Source organism: Phalangium opilio, unplaced genomic scaffold, assembly GCF_054372755.1.
Source record: "Phalangium opilio isolate 3A_F unplaced genomic scaffold, DU_Popi_V2 ptg000082l_1, whole genome shotgun sequence".
In the NCBI taxonomy this organism is placed as follows: Eukaryota; Metazoa; Arthropoda; class Arachnida; order Opiliones; family Phalangiidae; genus Phalangium; species Phalangium opilio.
This window is the reverse complement of record NW_028324189.1, coordinates 6804713-6822617: the sequence shown is the minus strand read 5'-3', so window position 1 is coordinate 6822617 and position 17905 is coordinate 6804713. Positions and strand designations below refer to the sequence as shown.

General features: G+C 38.2%; 1 protein-coding gene and 2 long non-coding RNA genes across 4 annotated transcripts; 1 reads left to right on the top strand and 2 right to left on the bottom strand.

Moving 5' to 3' along the window:
* Positions 1 to 600: 600 nt before the first annotated feature.
* On the top strand, positions 601 to 7090 carry LOC149651250 (uncharacterized). Of its 2 annotated transcripts, XM_089848082.1 has the most exons (4): positions 601 to 1724; positions 1808 to 2003; positions 5575 to 6299; positions 6364 to 7090. In XM_089848082.1, the coding sequence occupies exons 3-4, from the start codon at positions 6088 to 6090 to the stop codon at positions 6572 to 6574; spliced, it is 423 nt and encodes a 140-aa protein (XP_089704208.1). In that variant the 5' UTR covers positions 601 to 1724; positions 1808 to 2003; positions 5575 to 6087; the 3' UTR covers positions 6575 to 7090. The 2 variants fall into 2 exon arrangements, with proteins under 2 accessions (XP_089704208.1, XP_089704209.1); XM_089848083.1 differs by lacking the exons at positions 601 to 1724; positions 1808 to 2003 and adding an exon at positions 2136 to 4529.
* On the bottom strand, positions 6970 to 9051 carry LOC149651249 (uncharacterized). Its single transcript, XR_016371147.1, has 2 exons — positions 8770 to 9051; positions 6970 to 7424 (listed from the first exon to the last, which is right to left on the bottom strand). It is a non-coding gene; the product is annotated as an uncharacterized LOC149651249 (long non-coding RNA).
* Positions 9052 to 10015: 964 nt separating this feature from the next.
* On the bottom strand, positions 10016 to 17622 carry LOC149651248 (uncharacterized). Its single transcript, XR_016371143.1, has 2 exons — positions 17025 to 17622; positions 10016 to 10991 (listed from the first exon to the last, which is right to left on the bottom strand). It is a non-coding gene; the product is annotated as an uncharacterized LOC149651248 (long non-coding RNA).
* Between the last annotated feature and the right edge of the window lie 283 nt (positions 17623 to 17905).

Genomic DNA, 17905 nt, shown 5'->3' with positions numbered 1-17905 from the left:
GTTTTGATAAAGAACAATTAAACATTCTTGAGAGACTTGACTAATATTGGCGTTTGAAATGAAGCATACGCCGGTTGCTTCGCCTTACTGAAATAGGTAGTATATAAAGGATTCGAATCGCAGCTGTAGATAAGAACATCGCAATTGCGTGAACCTTGGAGGAAGACCCCTCCATTGGAAGGCTAGACGTTTCTCGTAACCCTAGCCGATCGCCGCGTATGTCTTAACCTTAAGGATGATGGTGGTGTTAGAAGCCAGGTGTACAGACTGGTGTCCATGTGGGATGGACAAAAACAAAGACCAGATGATGGTGGTGTTAGAAGCCAGGTGTACAGACTGGTGTCCATGTGGTATGGACAAAAACAAAGACCAGAAGATGGTGGGGTTAGAAGCCAGGTGTACAGACTGGTGTCCATGTGGAATGGACAAAGACGAGAAGGTGATGGTGTTTAGAAGCCAGTAAGTACAGACTGGTGTCCATGTGGGATGGACAAAAACAAAGACGAGAAAGTGGTGGTGTTTAGAAGCCAGTAAGTACGGACTGGTGTCCATGTGGAATGGACAAAGACGAGAAGGTGGTGGTGTTTAGAAGCTAGTAAGTACAGACTGGTGTCCATGAGAAATGGGCGAAAGACTAGAAGATGGTGGTGTTTCGAAGCTAGTAAGTTGAGACTGGTGTCCATGTGGGGAGGACAAATGAACAGAGTTGTTAGACAGGCAATAGAGTAATAGCGTGTAAGTGGAATACAATTTCCGGGACTGTAAATGCGGTCTGGAAATTGAATACACGTTTGCTCCGATTTGCAAACTGCGAACGCGGTCACGTGGGTGTAACAACGGACAGACAGACAGACACACAGACACACAGACACGTCGAAATTAGAACCTCTCCGTGACATACGTCACTCGGAGAGGTAAAAATTACCTTGGGTCTAATGTACTCTTGAGGTTTAGTTTTCTACCGATTAGTTTTACTTCAAGAAACCAAGGAACGCTTTCGCTGTAACGTTTGAAGCTAGCGCGCATCTCAGGGAAACTAATCTTAGTTGTCATTACTGGAGGGAAGATTCTCATCTCTCGCGATTGAACCATTTTAGGTGGAATTTCTGATAGCATTTTGACGTGTATTGCAACCCGATTATTCTTACAGGACACCCTCTTAAACCTATAGCATCTTCTTTCTTCATTACTTTTTTTATTTTACTAATTTTCTAATTAAGAACAGGAATAATTAGGCCAAAAACAAACAAAGATTTTGGAATATGTTACACTTTTAATTTCAGAACTTTTATTTGATCTAGATCAACGTAAAACTGGGTCCCCTGTAAAATGAATTAACTTTCATAGGAATTAGTTTAATTATTATGATTTCAGGTTTCGACCTATTAGACAGACATGATTATAGGGTGGTTTTTTCAGCTGTGGGAATCCATAAACTCCGGTACCACTTTTTAAAAGTGGAGAATAGTGTTTTGGGCTGTTTAGAAAACATTATTTAATTATAATTAACTGAATTATTAGTTATATTCGACAATGGAAACGATAAAATTGAAACGCACGCTCCCGCCATATTTTGAAGTCTATAAATAAATAAATAAACCTAACTTCAGCAGCGCCATCTAGTGGTCCGTGTTTGGAGCCAAAAAACCTATTCATTCTGGGTTCTTTTTGGGGTCGTTTTCCGTTAGAAGTGGCCGCTGCGATTTTCTTTCCGATATTTTCTGGTAAATATTTTAATTTTATTTATATTTTAAGGGTTACTTTGCATTAAATACCAATGTTTTATCGCAACCGATCGGAAATTAAGCGTCGCAAGTGGAAAATTCATGCTTAATCGTGCCAAATACGTTTGTTAATTACGACCAAGGCTTAGTGGCTGCACGTTGCCGTTGGCAGTGCAGCGTACAGGTGTTACTACGACCAAGGCTTAGTATCCTATGTCTTTTGGGAAGTTGGCTTGAAGCTGTTGCCCATTTCAATGGTGGCTAAGGAGATCTTTCCAGGTAAATATTTTATTTATGTATTAAGGGTTAATTTAGATTAAATACCAAAGTTTTATCGCAACCGAATGTAAATTAGGCGTTACAAGTGGAAAGTTTATCGTTAACCATGACAAAAATGGGTTTGTTAATTACGACCTTCGTGTGAAAACATAGCCTTAGTTGTTTTTATATATTGGTTACCTAACTATGGAAGTTATTTGGAACTGCATAGCTCTAAAAAACTAATGCACTTTTGTTGCTTTGGTTAATTGCCCTTAATTTAAGCTAGTAGAAAACCTTTAACGGCAGTTGTATAATTATTAACAACGAAATGAGGTTTTTAAGTACTGTAGTTCTCTAAAATGTTTTCAATTAACAAATCTATTGGTGTCCAGGGCCAGAATTAAGCACAGGATACTGGACACTGTCCAACTCTGGTTCTACTAGAGATACGGGGATGTCCTTTGAGTATGTTATATTCGTATTTGCCCCCCCCCCCCCAATGCAACCATACTAAAGACTTGGGATGAAGACAGAGGCCGAACAATAGTGTCATCCCCCTACCAGGCGCGTACAGTATCCCCTCTTACAAAAGCGCGCCCAGAGGGAGGGATACACTGTCTACTCCCCTCTCTACCGACACTACTCTATTGAGCAAAACGTTCACAAACACACCCCCTACATAGGAAAAGCTTTACACTAAATTTTGGAGGCTCATAACTCTGGTACTACTATAACTAAAGATATGGGGATGCACCTTGAGTATGTTATAGTCCTACACTTGCCCCCATCCAACCATACTTAAAAACCTAGTGTTACGACAAACAGGGGCCGAGTAATTAAGCAAAATGTTCATAAACATACCCTCCGTAGGAATAGCATTACACCCAACTTTCGAGTCTGATAACTGCAGGGTTCGTACGGAACCTGGATAACATGGAAAACCTGGATAAGTCAGGGATATGGAAAATAGGGGAATAAGTCAGGGATATGGAAAATAGGGGAATAAGTCAGGGATTTAAGACATTTTCCTAAAAAGTCAGGGATTTTGTTTGGTATATCAAACCATTCTTCATGCAATGCTAAATATGAGCCAGGCGTGATGAAGTTGGCTCTGTGGTAAACACCTTAAAATGGTCACAAATATAGGCAGCATTTGGTCAGGGATAACCTGGAAAAGTCAGGGATTTTCAAAGTAAAAATTTCGTACCAACCCTGCTCTGGTTCTACTAAAGATATGGGGATGTCCCTTGAGTATGTTATAGTCCTACTTGCCCCCTATACAACCATACTAAAAACCTAGTGTTACGACAAACAGGGGCCGAGTAATTAAGCAAAATGTTCATAAACATACCCTCCATAGGAATAGCTTTACACCCAACTTTGGAGTCTCGTAACTCTGGTTCTACTAGAGATACGGGGATGTCCCTTGAGTATGTTATAGTCCTACTTGCCCCCTATACAACCATACTAAAAACCTAGGGTTAAGACAAACAGGGGCCGAGTAATTAAGCAAAATGTTCATAAACATACCCTCCATAGGAATAGCTTTACACCAAACTTTGGAGTCTCGTAACTCTGGTTCTACTAGAGATACGGGGATGTCCCTTGAGTATGTTATAGTCCTACTTGCCCCCTATACAACCATACTAAAAACCTAGGGTTAAGACAAACCGGGGCCGAGTAATTAAGCAAAATGTTCATAAACATACCCTCCATAGGAATAGCTTTACACCAAACTTTGGAGGTTCATAACTCTGGTTCTACTAGAGATATGGGGGTGTCCTTTGACTATGTTATAGTCCTATTTGCCCCCCCCTACCATCCAACCATACTAAAATCTTGTGCATCCTATAAACAGGGGCCAAGTAATTTAGGAAAGTATTTATAAACATACCGCCCTCCATAGGAATAGCATTACACCCCAACTTTGGAGGTTCATAACTCTGGTTCTACTAGAGATATGGGGGTGTCCTTTGACTATGTTATAGTCCTATTTGCCCCCCCCCTACCATCCAACCATACTAAAATCTTGTGCATCCTTTAAACAGGGGCCAAGTAATTGAGGAAAGTATTTATAAACATACCGCCCTCCATAGGAATAGCATTACACCCCAACTTTGGAGGTTCATTACTCTGGTTCTACTAGAGATATGGGGGTGTCCTTTGACTATGTTATAGTCCTATTTGCCCCCCCCTACCATCCAACCATACTAAAATCTTGTGCATCCTTTAAACAGGGGCCAAGTAATTGAGGAAAGTATTTATAAACATACCGCCCTCCATAGGAATAGCATTAATCCCAACTTTGGAGGTTCATTACTCTGGTTCTACTAGAGATATGGGGGTGTCCTTTGACTATGTTATAGTCCTATTTGCCCCCCCCCTACCATCCAACCATACTAAAATCTTGTGCATCCTTTAAACAGGGGCCAAGTAATTGAGGAAAGTATTTATAAACATACCGCCCTCCATAGGAATAGCATTAATCCCAAATTTGGAGGTTCATAACTCTGGTTCTACTAGAGATGGGAAAATGCCCTTTGAGTATGTTTTAGTCAGGGCTGGATTAAAGGGGGGGCAAGGGGGTACTGGCCCACGGACGCAACGCTTGTTGGGGGCACATTGCAGGGCTCCCACCAGGTCCCTAAAAGTCTATATTTTCCTACAAGGTCCTTAATCTACCCAAAAATTGGTATTCGGTCCTTAAATCACCCTATTTTTATAAACCTCAGAAAAAGTATAAGGGTGACCTGAAAATGTCTTGTCTGAGATTTGACCAGAGCCCCAAATTTGCGGAGCTCGCTTCGCTCGCTCCGGTTATTTATGATTTACTTAATGTTAAATTTAAACGAATTAATTGGCTAATTTTTATAACAATAACAACTTGTGCAAAAATTATTCGACTGAATTTAGACTGGTTTTCATATATGTTCGCCATGTACGTTATTGCAAATGGTCAGAGAAATTTGTTCAAGTTAGTAAGGGAAAGCCTGGAAAAGTCAGGGAATTTCATTCCAAAAATTTTGTACGAGCCCTGTAAAGGTCCAAATTCTAGTTCAGTGGATTTTTTAAAAAACAGTAAACATGATACGAAAATTGTTACTTCTAATAAAAAAACCTCCTTATACATTAGAGCCAGTATCAAGTCTTACCTACCGCTCCCTTAGAATAAGAATATAAACAAAAGAAAGTCAGAAATAGTATCCTATTTTGTCCAAAAAATAGAAAAGAGTAATAGGTTCCTAACTGTTTGTGATATTTTCACAGAATAGATATCATTTTATTTAACCAGTGGTCCCTTTTTGGTTCCTACTTTTAGAATTTAGGTCCCTATTTTACCCTATTTTTATCGTGAAAAGTCCCTTTTTCCCCTATTTATTTTTGAGATTTTGGTGGGAGCCCTGACATTGAGTTAAACTATTCCCCCCTTAGCAACATTGCTGTTCCTATTTTTTTCTACTTAAGGGGGCGCGCATTATCCCGGCCCCCGGGTGCAAAATTGTTTAATCCGGCCCTGAAAGTACTTGTACCATTTAAGTTGATAATAATTTTAATCTGTATTTGATTGTTTGAATTTTATTTTTTATAGCTACCATCTGTTTCCAAAGGAGAAATTTATGTTGGATTCTAGAATCAATAACTATTTTTTTGGCAAAAGGCACCCAATATTAATCAGGTCAAGGAACCCATTACAATCCCCTTCTTAATTGAGGTCTACACTTTGATTTTATCCGTTGAAAGGGAATCTCATTACCAAAACTATTTAGACAGCCTGTGAGACATTTAGGCAATTATTAGGGTATTTAGTTTATTATTTATTATTCTATTTATTGTTAGAAGGGAAGCGGCTTTGTGTCCTTGAAGTTTTAGGGATTTTTCTTTCGCCAGGACATAAATAAAATCTTACTTATGGAATAGGTGAACACTGGTCCTAGCCCTCCCTTTTAAGAATAATGAACGCGTAATCAGGATTTCAAGGGTGAGATTCCCTTTGCGGTATTAAGGTATCTAGTTTATGGTTTCAATTATAAATATTTTTAGGGGAAAAGCGTTTGGCAACTCCTTGAGGGAGTTTTGTAGGATTTAAATAAATTTGTGATTTATGTTTAAGGTAGAAGGTTGCTTATACGCTTTTTCCTTTAAAAGTAAACACGATTTTAAGCGGGGTTTAAGGCGAGGCTTAGCTTTTTACGGTATTCTTTCCCTATTACTGTTACGAGTGTGCCTTTTATGCCAAAAAATAGTCATTTGTCTTATGCCTGAACATCTTGCGTTACGTCTATCGAAAATACTCGACTGGATTTTCGTATTAAGGTAATTAATTTCAAGTTATTCGTGTGCCTTTTTCCAAATAATAATTCGAATTTCTCTTGCGCAGGAACATTCACTCGAGTGGAGGACTTATAACATCGAGTGGAGGACTTCTAACATCGAGTGGAGGACATCTAACATCGAGTGGAGGACAGCTAACATCGAGTGGAGGACAGCTAACATCGAGTGGAGGACATCTATCATCGAGTGGAGGACATCTATCATCGAGTGGAGGACGTCTATCATCGAGTGGACTCTCATTGGAAATCCCATTCTAAGGACGAAGTTTCCTGGTTTTGGGGGCTCCACAGCGGGCCTTAGTTTAAATTTAATAATTCCCGAGTCAAACAGGGACTTGTTAAATTTAAATTGGGCTCGCAAGGCTTACTTTGGGGGTGGTAGCTTAAGTTTAAATTTAAAGTTTCGATATTGGGGAAGGAACAAAAACAGTCGAAAAACACTTAGGGTAGTTTTTTTGACCTTTTTTATGCTTTTTTTAATAAAATTTTTTACTTTTTAATAAATTTTTCATAAAAAAATTGTTTTTATGTTGATATTTTCTTTTTTATCAAGTAAAAAGCTTAAAAAGGGACCTAAAAATATCCCCCTAAGTCCAGACCCTAGAAAATTGAAACCAAGTCTAGTATATTAAAAATTCAAGAAAAGAAAGAACGAGGTTTAAGGCAAAATTTATTCAATAAGAAACAAAAAAACCAAGTGTTTACAAAAATTTCGAATAAAAAAATATGAAAGAGTTGTATAAGTTAAAGTTTGAACGCAAAAAAAATAATAAGTAGTTACAAATAAAATTTGCGAGCAAAAATCTAAAATAAGGGTTACATGTAAAATTTGCAAGTAAAAAAGATGCATTTTGTGTCTTCTAGCTTCGATGATTTTCTCCGCAACTTCGAGTCAATGTTGAGAGAGATAGCAAGTCCGGAAGAAGACATCGTGTAACGGAATCCAACCAAGAATTGTCATCAGGAATGATTCGTAGCAAGTCCAGAACAGCGGAAATCAACGTGCAACATCAATCCAACAAAGGATGTCATCAGGAATGATAAGTCATCAGGAATGATCCGTCTAGAAATGACCAGCGACAGAAAAATCCAAGAATATCAGCTGCATCTATAAATGAAAACATATTAATAACACATCTTAAACTATTGCCTACTTTTGGGCCCAACAAAATGGGTTTAAATAATTTAAGAAAAAACTGCTAAACTAATCTTAGGAAAACTGCCGTTTAATTTTAAATTAAACATGTAGCTTGATAATGAAAATAATTTAAATATCCCCCAATTTAATTTAAGGAAAACAGGCCTTTTAAAACTATTCCCACAGATAGGCCCCGTAAATAACTAGATTTAAATGGGACAAGGCTTAATTAGGCTTAGGGCAACGGTCCTAGTGTCTTAAAATGATCTCTCCGAGACTTGATTTTCGAAAATCTGTTGCTTGAGCTCTAAATTAATTAATAATAGCCCCTAAACTAATTTTAGGAAAACCTGCTATTTATTTATTTCAAAACTATTCCCACAGATAGACCCCGTAAATAAGTAGAATTAAATGGGACAAGGCTTATTTAGGCTTAGGGCAACAGACCCCCGTGTCTTAAAAATATCTCTGCGGGACTCGATTTTCGAAAATCTGTAGCTTTAGCTCTAAATTAATTAATAATAGCCCCTAAACTAAGTTCACGAAACCTGCTATTTATTTATTTTAAAACTATTCTCACAGATAGACCCCGTAAATAACTAGAATTAAATGGGACAAGGCTTAATTAGGCTTAGGGCAACGGACCTCGTGTCTTAAAATGAAATCTGCGGGACTTGATTTTCGAAAATCTATCACTTCATCTCTAAATTAATTAACAATAGCCCCTAAACTAATTTTAGGAAAACCCGCTATTTATTTATTTTAAAACTACAGACAGACCCCGTAAATAACTAGGGTTTAAATGGGACAAGGCTTAACTTAGGCTTAATGCAACTGTCCTCGTGTATTAAAATTATCTCTGCGGAACTTTATTTTCGAAAATCTGTTGCTTCATCTTTAAATTAATTAACAATAGCCCCTAAACTAATTTTAGGGAAACCCGCTACTTATTTATTTTAAAACTATTCCCACAGACAGACCCCGTTAATAACTAGGGTTTAAATGGGACAAGATTTAGGGCAACTGGCCTCGTGTTCTAAAATTCTCTCGGCGGGACCTTATTTCCGAAAATCTGTCGCTTTATATCTAATTTAATTACGTACCCCTTTTAATAGCTAATAATAATAATAAAAATAGGACCTAAACTAATTATTAAGGGATCCTCTTTGTAAAATTTTATTGTGGTACTTGATTTTTAATAAATAAATAAAATTCACTAACATGTAACACAACCTGATTAACTTAAATACTTGAAATAAAATAAATAATTTAAGGGGGGCTAGATGAGTTTGGATTATTGTAAAGTTAGGCTTACGGACTGTTGAAGCACGAGGAGATCAAGCAATGGCGGCCAAGTATGTTGAAGAGCTTTGAATTCAGCATGTGTCCTCGGGAAAAACGTTCAGCGAAATGGCGGAACGATCAAGAATCAACTTCAAAAGCCGGGATCACGATCAGCTGAGCGAGAAAGGTTTCCCAACCGACCTCCTCGACGGCTTCCAGGCAAAGAACGAGACGGCTGGCCTGTAACTTCCAAGTAGGAAGCAAATTTCCAACGTCAGCTGAGCGGGAAAGATTTTTCGAAGTGACCTCCGTGGCGGCTTCGAAGAAAAGAACGAGTTCGTCTGTAACTTCCAACTAAGAAGAAAATTTCCTACGTCGGGGGGCGCTAAAAGCTCATATTCGCGGACTCGGATGCGCCATATCTCAGGCACGAAATTCAAATAGCTGAACATCGCTAGGCCTAAATGAATGAACGCTAGGCCTAAATGAATGAACGCTAGGCCTAATTGAATGAACGGTAGGCCTAAATGAATGGACAATCATTACCTTTTACCATTAACATCTGTCGTGACGTCACAAGTCAATAACCTCGTTGACGTCGTAGGTGACGTCACCGGATATGACGTCATGACACGTCACCGGATATGACGTCATGACACGTCACCGGATATGACGTCATGACACGTCACCGGATATGACGTCATTGGTCACGTCACCGGATATGACGTCATAGCAAAATTTACCATGTTTTAGATGTCAGTAAATACGTAACTACGTATGCAGCGCGCCCTATCGGCAAATCTTACAGCATGTTTAAGATGTCAGTAAATACGTAACTACGTATACAGCGCCCCTAACGGCAATTTATTAACTATATATTGCTTACACGAAAGTCTAGTAGAATTTATCATGCTTTAGATGTCAGTAAATACGTAACTACGTATACAGCGCCCCTAGTGACAAATGTGTTAATGCTTAATTATCCGTTCATAATGATAATAATAACCCATAGCCCCTAAGTAACCCCAAATCCCAATCCTGTTTAAAAGCACTAACGAGTTTTTGATTTCTCGTAATCCAGAGGCAACCATTAATCCAAATCCATTTTAATAACTTTTTAAAAGCATCAATAGAAATCACCAATGAAAGAAAATTTCCATTAGTGAATAGCCCCTCGACGCACTGCCTTTAACAGTGCTAAAAAGTGATTTATTTATTAATGATCATATGTATGCCTGTAACTTTATTGAAAAGAAAAGCAATAAAAATGAGATTCATTAAATCGACGAACAATTATTTCATTTTATTTATTCTATAGTACATTTATAAAGTATAAACAAAAGTATATGTGTTTAAAAACAGAAAGTACGCTGCGTTGAAACTTGCTGGAGCCGTGTAATATGAGAAGGCTCCCTTTATTCCAAAATAGTGTCGACGTACCTTCCCGAACGTGGCACAGGGAACAAGCCGTGAATAGGCTCATAATGTAGCATCAATGAAAATCCTATATGAAGGAAAATTGTCATTAGTGTTTAGCCCCTTTAATACAGGTACAGAAAGTTTTAGTTTACAGAAATTGAACCAATAGCAACCTATCGATTTTCTTCGACTTTATGGTCTGTGCAAAAACGTTAATTTTTATCATATAAATAACGATTACGCCAAACTTTTTGAACAAATTCTTATTCTGTTTATTATTCGAGTCACCTGTTCTGTTATATTGAGAAAGCACTTTAATATAGTGGATCTTATACTTAACCAGAGGGTACAAATCAAGTTTTTATAACATATCCATAACTATAATTAGTAAGCTTATAAATAGAAATGATTCTATCACATATTATTTATAAATATTAAAGGGACTGCAAAGAAGGCATCGGCGGGTGGGTAAAAATTATTTGAAATACGTCACAGACATCACGTGATGCCAAGTTACAAAGACTCCTCATGGAGTGGAACTGGGCATCTAGTCCTTGTTTTTCGCGAGATTGCAGCGCCAATTCCATGAAGTGGTGGTTTTCGAAATAAAACGAACTAAGCTTCTTTGAACCACGCCTCAGCTCGGTCACGTGCCTCTGACGTATTTCAAATAATTTTTATCCACCCGCCGATGCCTTCTTTACAGTCCCTTTAATTCAAGTTTTGTTTTGAAATATATTTCATTGATACATTAGATTTTATTAAAAAGATTAATAATGAAAATAATAAGAATAGTTTTATAAACGTGTAACTTCCGAGTGTTGAGTCCAGGTACTGAAAATAATAAGAAAATTTCTATTATTAACAAATTTGAATCTGCTTAGAATTTCCACTGTTTTTCCACGCTAATATCCTACGGTGGAAAACGAGGTTGTTAGGATGGAAAACCAGGGTATTTGGTGGCAAAACGTAGCATTACGCTTTTGCGTCCAAATAGGTAGTGCGTAAAGTCACTGAGTGTTGAAAAATTGCATAAATATTATTAACCATGCATAGATTAAGCGTATAAAAGAAATATATATATAAGTGCAAGTGAACAATAGTAAAAAAAAACCCCACCCGACCTTGAATACAAAAATAACAGAAGTAAAAACCTTGAACTTTCAATTTCTAAAGCGACCAACCCTTAAAGTAACCAAAATACACCTTCGTATTTGTAAAACAAGCTTTGTTAAACTGTAATCCTGGAGAGCTTCTCTATCGAGCTAGCGAAAGGGGAACGTTCCCAAAACGAGAAGAGTTTTAAAAGAAAGTACTAACTTGTGGCCCCGGATATTACACTTATAACGTAAGTAAATTTATTGAAATAAGGATTAAGGGTTCTAATTATTTGTTAGAGTATCGAGGGGCTATTCACTCTGATTTTCTGTACTTCTTTTAATGGGTATTTACGGGTACCATGTTTTACCACTGTTAAAGGATGCGCATCGAAGTACGGTACGATGTGGCTACTATTACGAGCCCAGGCCTTGGGTCGTCTTGTTATAACTTCGTATTAAATTATTTGTTAGATAACCCAGAGTTCCTAAAAAATTACCTCGGAACTAAGACCAATTAATAAACAAAAATAACTACCCTACCATGCATTGTTTAAGTCCGGTGGATAGATTTAAAAATAAATTAGCTCTCCCAAGTAGCGCTTTTCAACACTGAGGCCAGAATGCGCGAGTGTTTAGCCCCTCGGTGACACTATAAACTAGTTCAATCTCACTATTAAATTATACGATGTCGAGGGGTCCGACATTTACGACTCTAAACGAAGCGAAACGAAGCTAAACGACTCTAAACGAAGCTAAACGAAGCTAAACGACTCTAAACGAAGCTAAACGACTCTAAACGACTCTAAACGAAGCTAAACGAAGCTAAACGACTCTAAACGAAGCTAAACGAAGCTAAACGACTCTAAACGAAGCTAAACGACTCTAAACGAAGCTAAACGAAGCTAAACGACTCTAAACGAAGCTAAACGAAGCTAAACGACTCTAAACGACTCTAAACGAAGCTAAACGAAGCTAAACGACTCTAAACGAAGCTAAACGAAGCTAAACGACTCTAAACGAAGCTAAACGAAGCTAAACGACTCTAAACGAAGCTAAACGACTCTAAACGAAGCTAAACGACTCTAAACGAAGCTAAACGACTCTAAACGAAGCTAAACGAAGCTAAACGACTCTAAACGACTCTAAACGAAGCTAAACGACTCTAAACGAAGCTAAACGAAGCTAAACGACTCTAAACGAAGCTAAACGAAGCTAAACGACTCTAAACGACTTTAAACGAAGCTAAACGAAGCTAAACGACTCTAAACGAAGCTAAACGAAGCTAAACGACTCTGAACGAAGCTAAACGACTCTAGACGAAGCTAAACGAAGCTAAACGACTCTAAACGAACGAAGCTAAACGACTCTAAACGAAGCTAAACGAAGCTAAACGACTCTAAACGAAGCTAAACGAAGCTAAACGACTCTAAACGAAGCTAAACGAAGCTAAACGACTCTAAACGACTCTAAACGAAGCTAAACGAAGCTAAACGAAGCTAAACGACTCTAAACGAAGCTAAACGACTCTGAACGAAGCTAAACGACTCTAAACGAAGCTAAACGACTCTAAACGAAGCTAAACGACTCTAAACGAAGCTAAACGAAGCTAAACGACTCTAAACGAAGCTAAACGACTCTAAACGAAGCTAAACGAAGCTAAACGAAGCTAAACGACTCTAAACGAAGCTAAACGACTCTAAACGAAGCTAAACGACTCTAAACGAAGCTAAACGAAGCTAAACGACTCTAAACGAAGCTAAACGACTCTAAACGAAGCTAAACGACTCTAAACGAAGCTAAACGACTCTAAACGAAGCTAAACGAAGCTAAACGACTCTAAACGAAGCTAAACGACTCTAAACGAAGCTAAACGAAGCTAAACGCAGCTAAACGACTCTAAACGACTCTAAACGAAGCTAAACGAAGCTAAACGACTCTAAACGAAGCTAAACGACTCTAAACGAAGCTAAACGAAGCTAAACGACTCTAAACGAAGCTAAACGAAGCTAAACGAAGCTAAACGAAGCTAAACGACTCTAAACGAAGCTAAACGAAGCTAAACGACTCTAAACGAAGCTAAACGACTCTAAACGAAGCTAAACGACTTTAAACGAAGCTAAACGACTCTAAACGAAGCTAAACGACTCTAAACGAAGCTAAACGACTCTAAACGAAGCTAAACGAAGCTAAACGACTCTAAACGAAGCTAAACGAAGCTAAACGAAGCTAAAGGACTCTAAACGAAGCTAAACGAAGCTAAACGACTCTAAACGAACGAAGCTAAACGACTCTAAACGAAGCTAAACGAAGCTAAACGACTCTAAACGAAGCTAAACGAAGCTAAAAGACTCTAAACGAAGCTAAACGACTCTAAACGAAGCTAAACGAAGCTAAACGACTCTAAACGAAGCTAAACGAAGCTAAACGACTCTAAACGAAGCTAAACGACTCTAAACGAAGCTAAACGACTCTAAACGAAGCTAAACGACTCTAAACGAAGCTAAACGACTCTAAACGAAGCTAAACGACTCTAAACGAAGCTAAACGACTTTAAACGAAGCTAAACGAAGCTAAACGACTCTAAACGAAGCTAAACGAAGCTAAACGACTCTGAACGAAGCTAAACGACTCTAGACGAAGCTAAACGAAGCTAAACGACTCTAAACGAAGCTAAACGAAGCTAAACGACTCTAAACGAACGAAGCTCAACGACTCTAAACGACTCTAAACGAAGCTAAACGAAGCTAAACGACTCTAAACGAAGCTAAACGACTCTAAACGACTCTAAACGAAGCTAAACGAAGCTAAACGACTCTAAACGAAGCTAAACGACTCTAAACGAAGCTAAACGACTCTAAACGAAGCTAAACGACTCTGAACGAAGCTAAACGACTCTAAACGAAGCTAAACGACTCTAAACGAAGCTAAACGAAGCTAAACGACTCTAAACGAAGCTAAACGACTCTAAACGAAGCTAAACGAAGCTAAACGACTCTAAACGAAGCTAAACGACTCTAAACGAAGCTAAACGACTCTAAACGACTCTAAACGAAGCTAAACGAAGCTAAACGACTCTAAACGAAGCTAAACGACTCTAAACGAAGCTAAACGAAGCTAAACGAAGCTAAACGAAGCTAAACGACTCTAAACGAAGCTAAACGACTCTAAACGAAGCTAAACGACTCTAAACGAAGCTAAACGAAGCTAAACGACTCTAAACGAAGCTAAACGACTCTAAACGAAGCTAAACGAAGCTAAACGACTCTAAACGAAGCTAAACGACTCTAAACGAAGCTAAACGAAGCTAAACGCAGCTAAACGACTCTAAACGACTCTAAACGAAGCTAAACGAAGCTAAACGACTCTAAACGACTCTAAACGAAGCTAAACGACTCTAAACGAAGCTAAACGAAGCTAAACGACTCTAAACGAAGCTAAACGAAGCTAAACGAAGCAAAACGAAGCTAAACGAAGCTAAACGACTCTAAACGAAGCTAAACGAAGCTAAACGACTCTAAACGAAGCTAAACGACTCTAAACGAAGCTAAACGACTCTAAACGACTTTAAACGAAGCTAAACGACTCTAAACGAAGCTAAACGAAGCTAAACGACTCTAAACGAAGCTAAACGACTCTAAACGAAGCTAAACGACTCTAAACGAAGCTAAACGAAGCTAAACGACTCTAAACGAAGCTAAACGAAGCTAAAGGACTCTAAACGAAGCTAAACGACTCTAAACGAACGAAGCTAAACGACTCTAAACGAAGCTAAACGAAGCTAAACGACTCTAAACGAAGCTAAACGAAGCTAAACGACTCTAAACGAAGCTAAACGACTCTAAACGAAGCTAAACGAAGCTAAACGACTCTAAACGACTCTAAACGAAGCTAAACGAAGCTAAACGACTCTAAACGAAGCTAAACGAAGCTAAACGACTCTAAACGAAGCTAAACGACTCTAAACGAAGCTAAACGACTCTAAACGACTCTAAACGAAGCTAAACGACTCTAAACGAAGCTAAACGAAGCTAAACGACTCTAAACGAAGCTAAACGAAGCTAAACGACGTTTGGATCAATACCGAACATCTGCAATTATAATAAACTAGCTATATCTATATAAATCAAAGTCCTGACTGACAGACTGACTGATAATCAACGCCCAGCACAAACCGCTTGCCCTAGAAGGCTGAAAATTTGCAGGAACGTTACTCGTAAGTAGTAGGCGCGTACTAAGAAAGATTTTTCCAATCCGCCACCAAAGTTCGCGCGATTCAACCGATTTCGCAAATATTTAGTACACTGGTTTTCTATAACCTATAGACGGGCTGAATGGTCTTTTGGGTTCGATTTGTTGCCATCTTTTCAAATGGCGGCCAAAAACTTAAAAACCCTTCTTTATGGAATAATGTCCGCGTGAAAAGTAATAAAAAGTCCCTAGGGGCTGACGGGCGACGCCGAGTGCCTTCGCTCCTAGGGTGCTACAAAAATATTAGTCATGAGTAAAATCTACCCATTCTTTATATAATTTTGATGGAAGTTCTTATTACACGCGAGCGACGCCGCTATTAACAGCTAGTTTAGAGATAAATAAGTAAATTAGTTCTTCCATGATAGAACTAAACAGAAATATTCATTAATTTTCTTGAACCGGCAAATAATAATGCTTGAACACGAAAGATTTCATTAAACAAATTTTCCAATAAATAAAAGTTAAACAAGATGGCCCAAGGGCTGGGCTCATAATAGTAGCCACATCGTACCGTACTTAACAGGCGTACATAAAATTTATGTGAAAAGCCCCTCGATGCGCAACTTTTAACTGTGCTAAAATGATTACCCGTTCCTTACTTCAATAAATTTATTTATGTTATAATTGTAATAGAGCGATGCAAAGAGAAAACTTGAGTGAGAAGCCTCTCGATGCGCTACCCTTAACATTGCTAAAATAATTAAGGCCATTCTAAAAACGAAGTTTTAGCTTTAACAATGCTAAACTGATTACACACAAGTAACCCTTAATAGAATAACAGAAAGTTTTAGTGATTATCCCCTCGATGATCGAGTTACCTTTAACAGTGCTAAAATTATTACGTACTTAACGTTCAATTATTACACGTAGAGAAACTTTTAGTTTACAACTTATGCCTTCGCATACTTATCGCGTCTTATAAATTTCTAACATGAACTTATGGCCAGAAGCGTTTGAAAGAGAAAGAATTCTGTAAAACACCCAATAATTGTAATATCCCGGTGCCTTAAGACCATTCTAAAAATAGTATCAATATATATTTTCTTTTGAATAGATTCTAAATTCCCCTCGATTTCTTTGAATGTTAAAATAGAGGAGCGGTATTGAAAGCGTGAAATCGTATTGTCGACTGCGCCGACGGGTGAGACGAATTTTAAAGGGAGAGTATAATATAGCTTAACCTTACTATCATAATTCCCTTCCTTATATAGACGAACGAAAAATGTCATCTCACCACAATTCTCTCCCTTTCACTTTCCCTTCAATGACGAACGAAAAGGTTTATACAGCCAAAGGCGGGTATTCTGGCACGGCGGGGACAACAACAACAATAGGGCAGGTCAAACTAAGAGCCTCATCGTAGATGTACGTCATACGATGTGGCTAAAAATGCTTTAACCAAAGAGGGTAGACAGTCTACCCTCTTTGCTTTAACGTACTTTTTCTTACTCGAGAAGTATCACTACTGAAAACTTATGCAGAGTTGAGAATATGTAAATCGAGTCCATGGTCTTACCTTTTATGATGGCGGCAGGAGGATGGGGGGGGGGGGGGTAATGAAGAGAAACGTCCAAACCGGGGTCCCCATCTCTTTAGATGGTTACTGAAGGAACATGTAAGGGATCAAAATTAAACACTTTTCACCCGTCTTTTCACAAACTAAATAAAGAAATACATTTTTTAAATTAATTTTTGGTACTCTTTTACGAAGTTCTCTACCGTTTTAAGCTTTTTGCCTCTGATTGAGCTTTGGGATTTTATTAACTGGATGTGTTTTTTATAAGCTTCAAAAAATCCATAAACCTTAGTTAAAGGGACACACTTTATAGGTTTCGAACTTTCGACACTGTCATCGAAAACATTAGACTAATCGAGCTTGAGATTCAGATTTAGAAAATGTGCGAATGAAACGAAACCATTTCAATCGGCAGGGGGATCCGATTCATCCTCACTAATGATAGTGGCGAATAAACAGAGATATAGAGAGTTTAAGCTGACACTACGCGTACGTGTACCTAAGTTCCGCAGTGAGCTGATCTGTTTATTTTGAATACGCTGTTTATATTGGCTCTCCTAGAGAGTTTAAGCATCCCCTAAACGCGTACGTGTAGCTACCTTCCACAGTGCATTAGACCAATGCATTGTCAAAGGTGGCTACACGTACGCGTATAGGGGATGCTTAAACTCTCTATTAGAGAGTTTAAGCATCCCCTATTGCTTAAATTTTAACTACTATTTAAGCGATGATGGAATAACAACAATTTTGGTAAATTATTGTTACGGTGGATTGGAATGTTGCGTTTCTTCTTCTATAACATAAGAGAGCCAACCGGCCTCTTACTGACTTCGTAACAAAATCAATGTTAAATGTGACGTCACGCGCGTGGAAGAACCCCT

What these genes read in the sequence shown, in the direction of transcription:
- LOC149651250 (XM_089848082.1), top strand. Translation starts at nt 6,088, where the DNA reads ATGTTTAAGGTAGAAGGTTGCTTATACGCTTTTTCCTTTAAAAGTAAA. An exon ending in GACTGGATTTTCGTATTAAG is followed by an intron (nt 6,300 to 6,363) that starts GTAATTAATTTC and finishes TCTCTTGCGCAG; the next exon opens with GAACATTCACTCGAGTGGAG.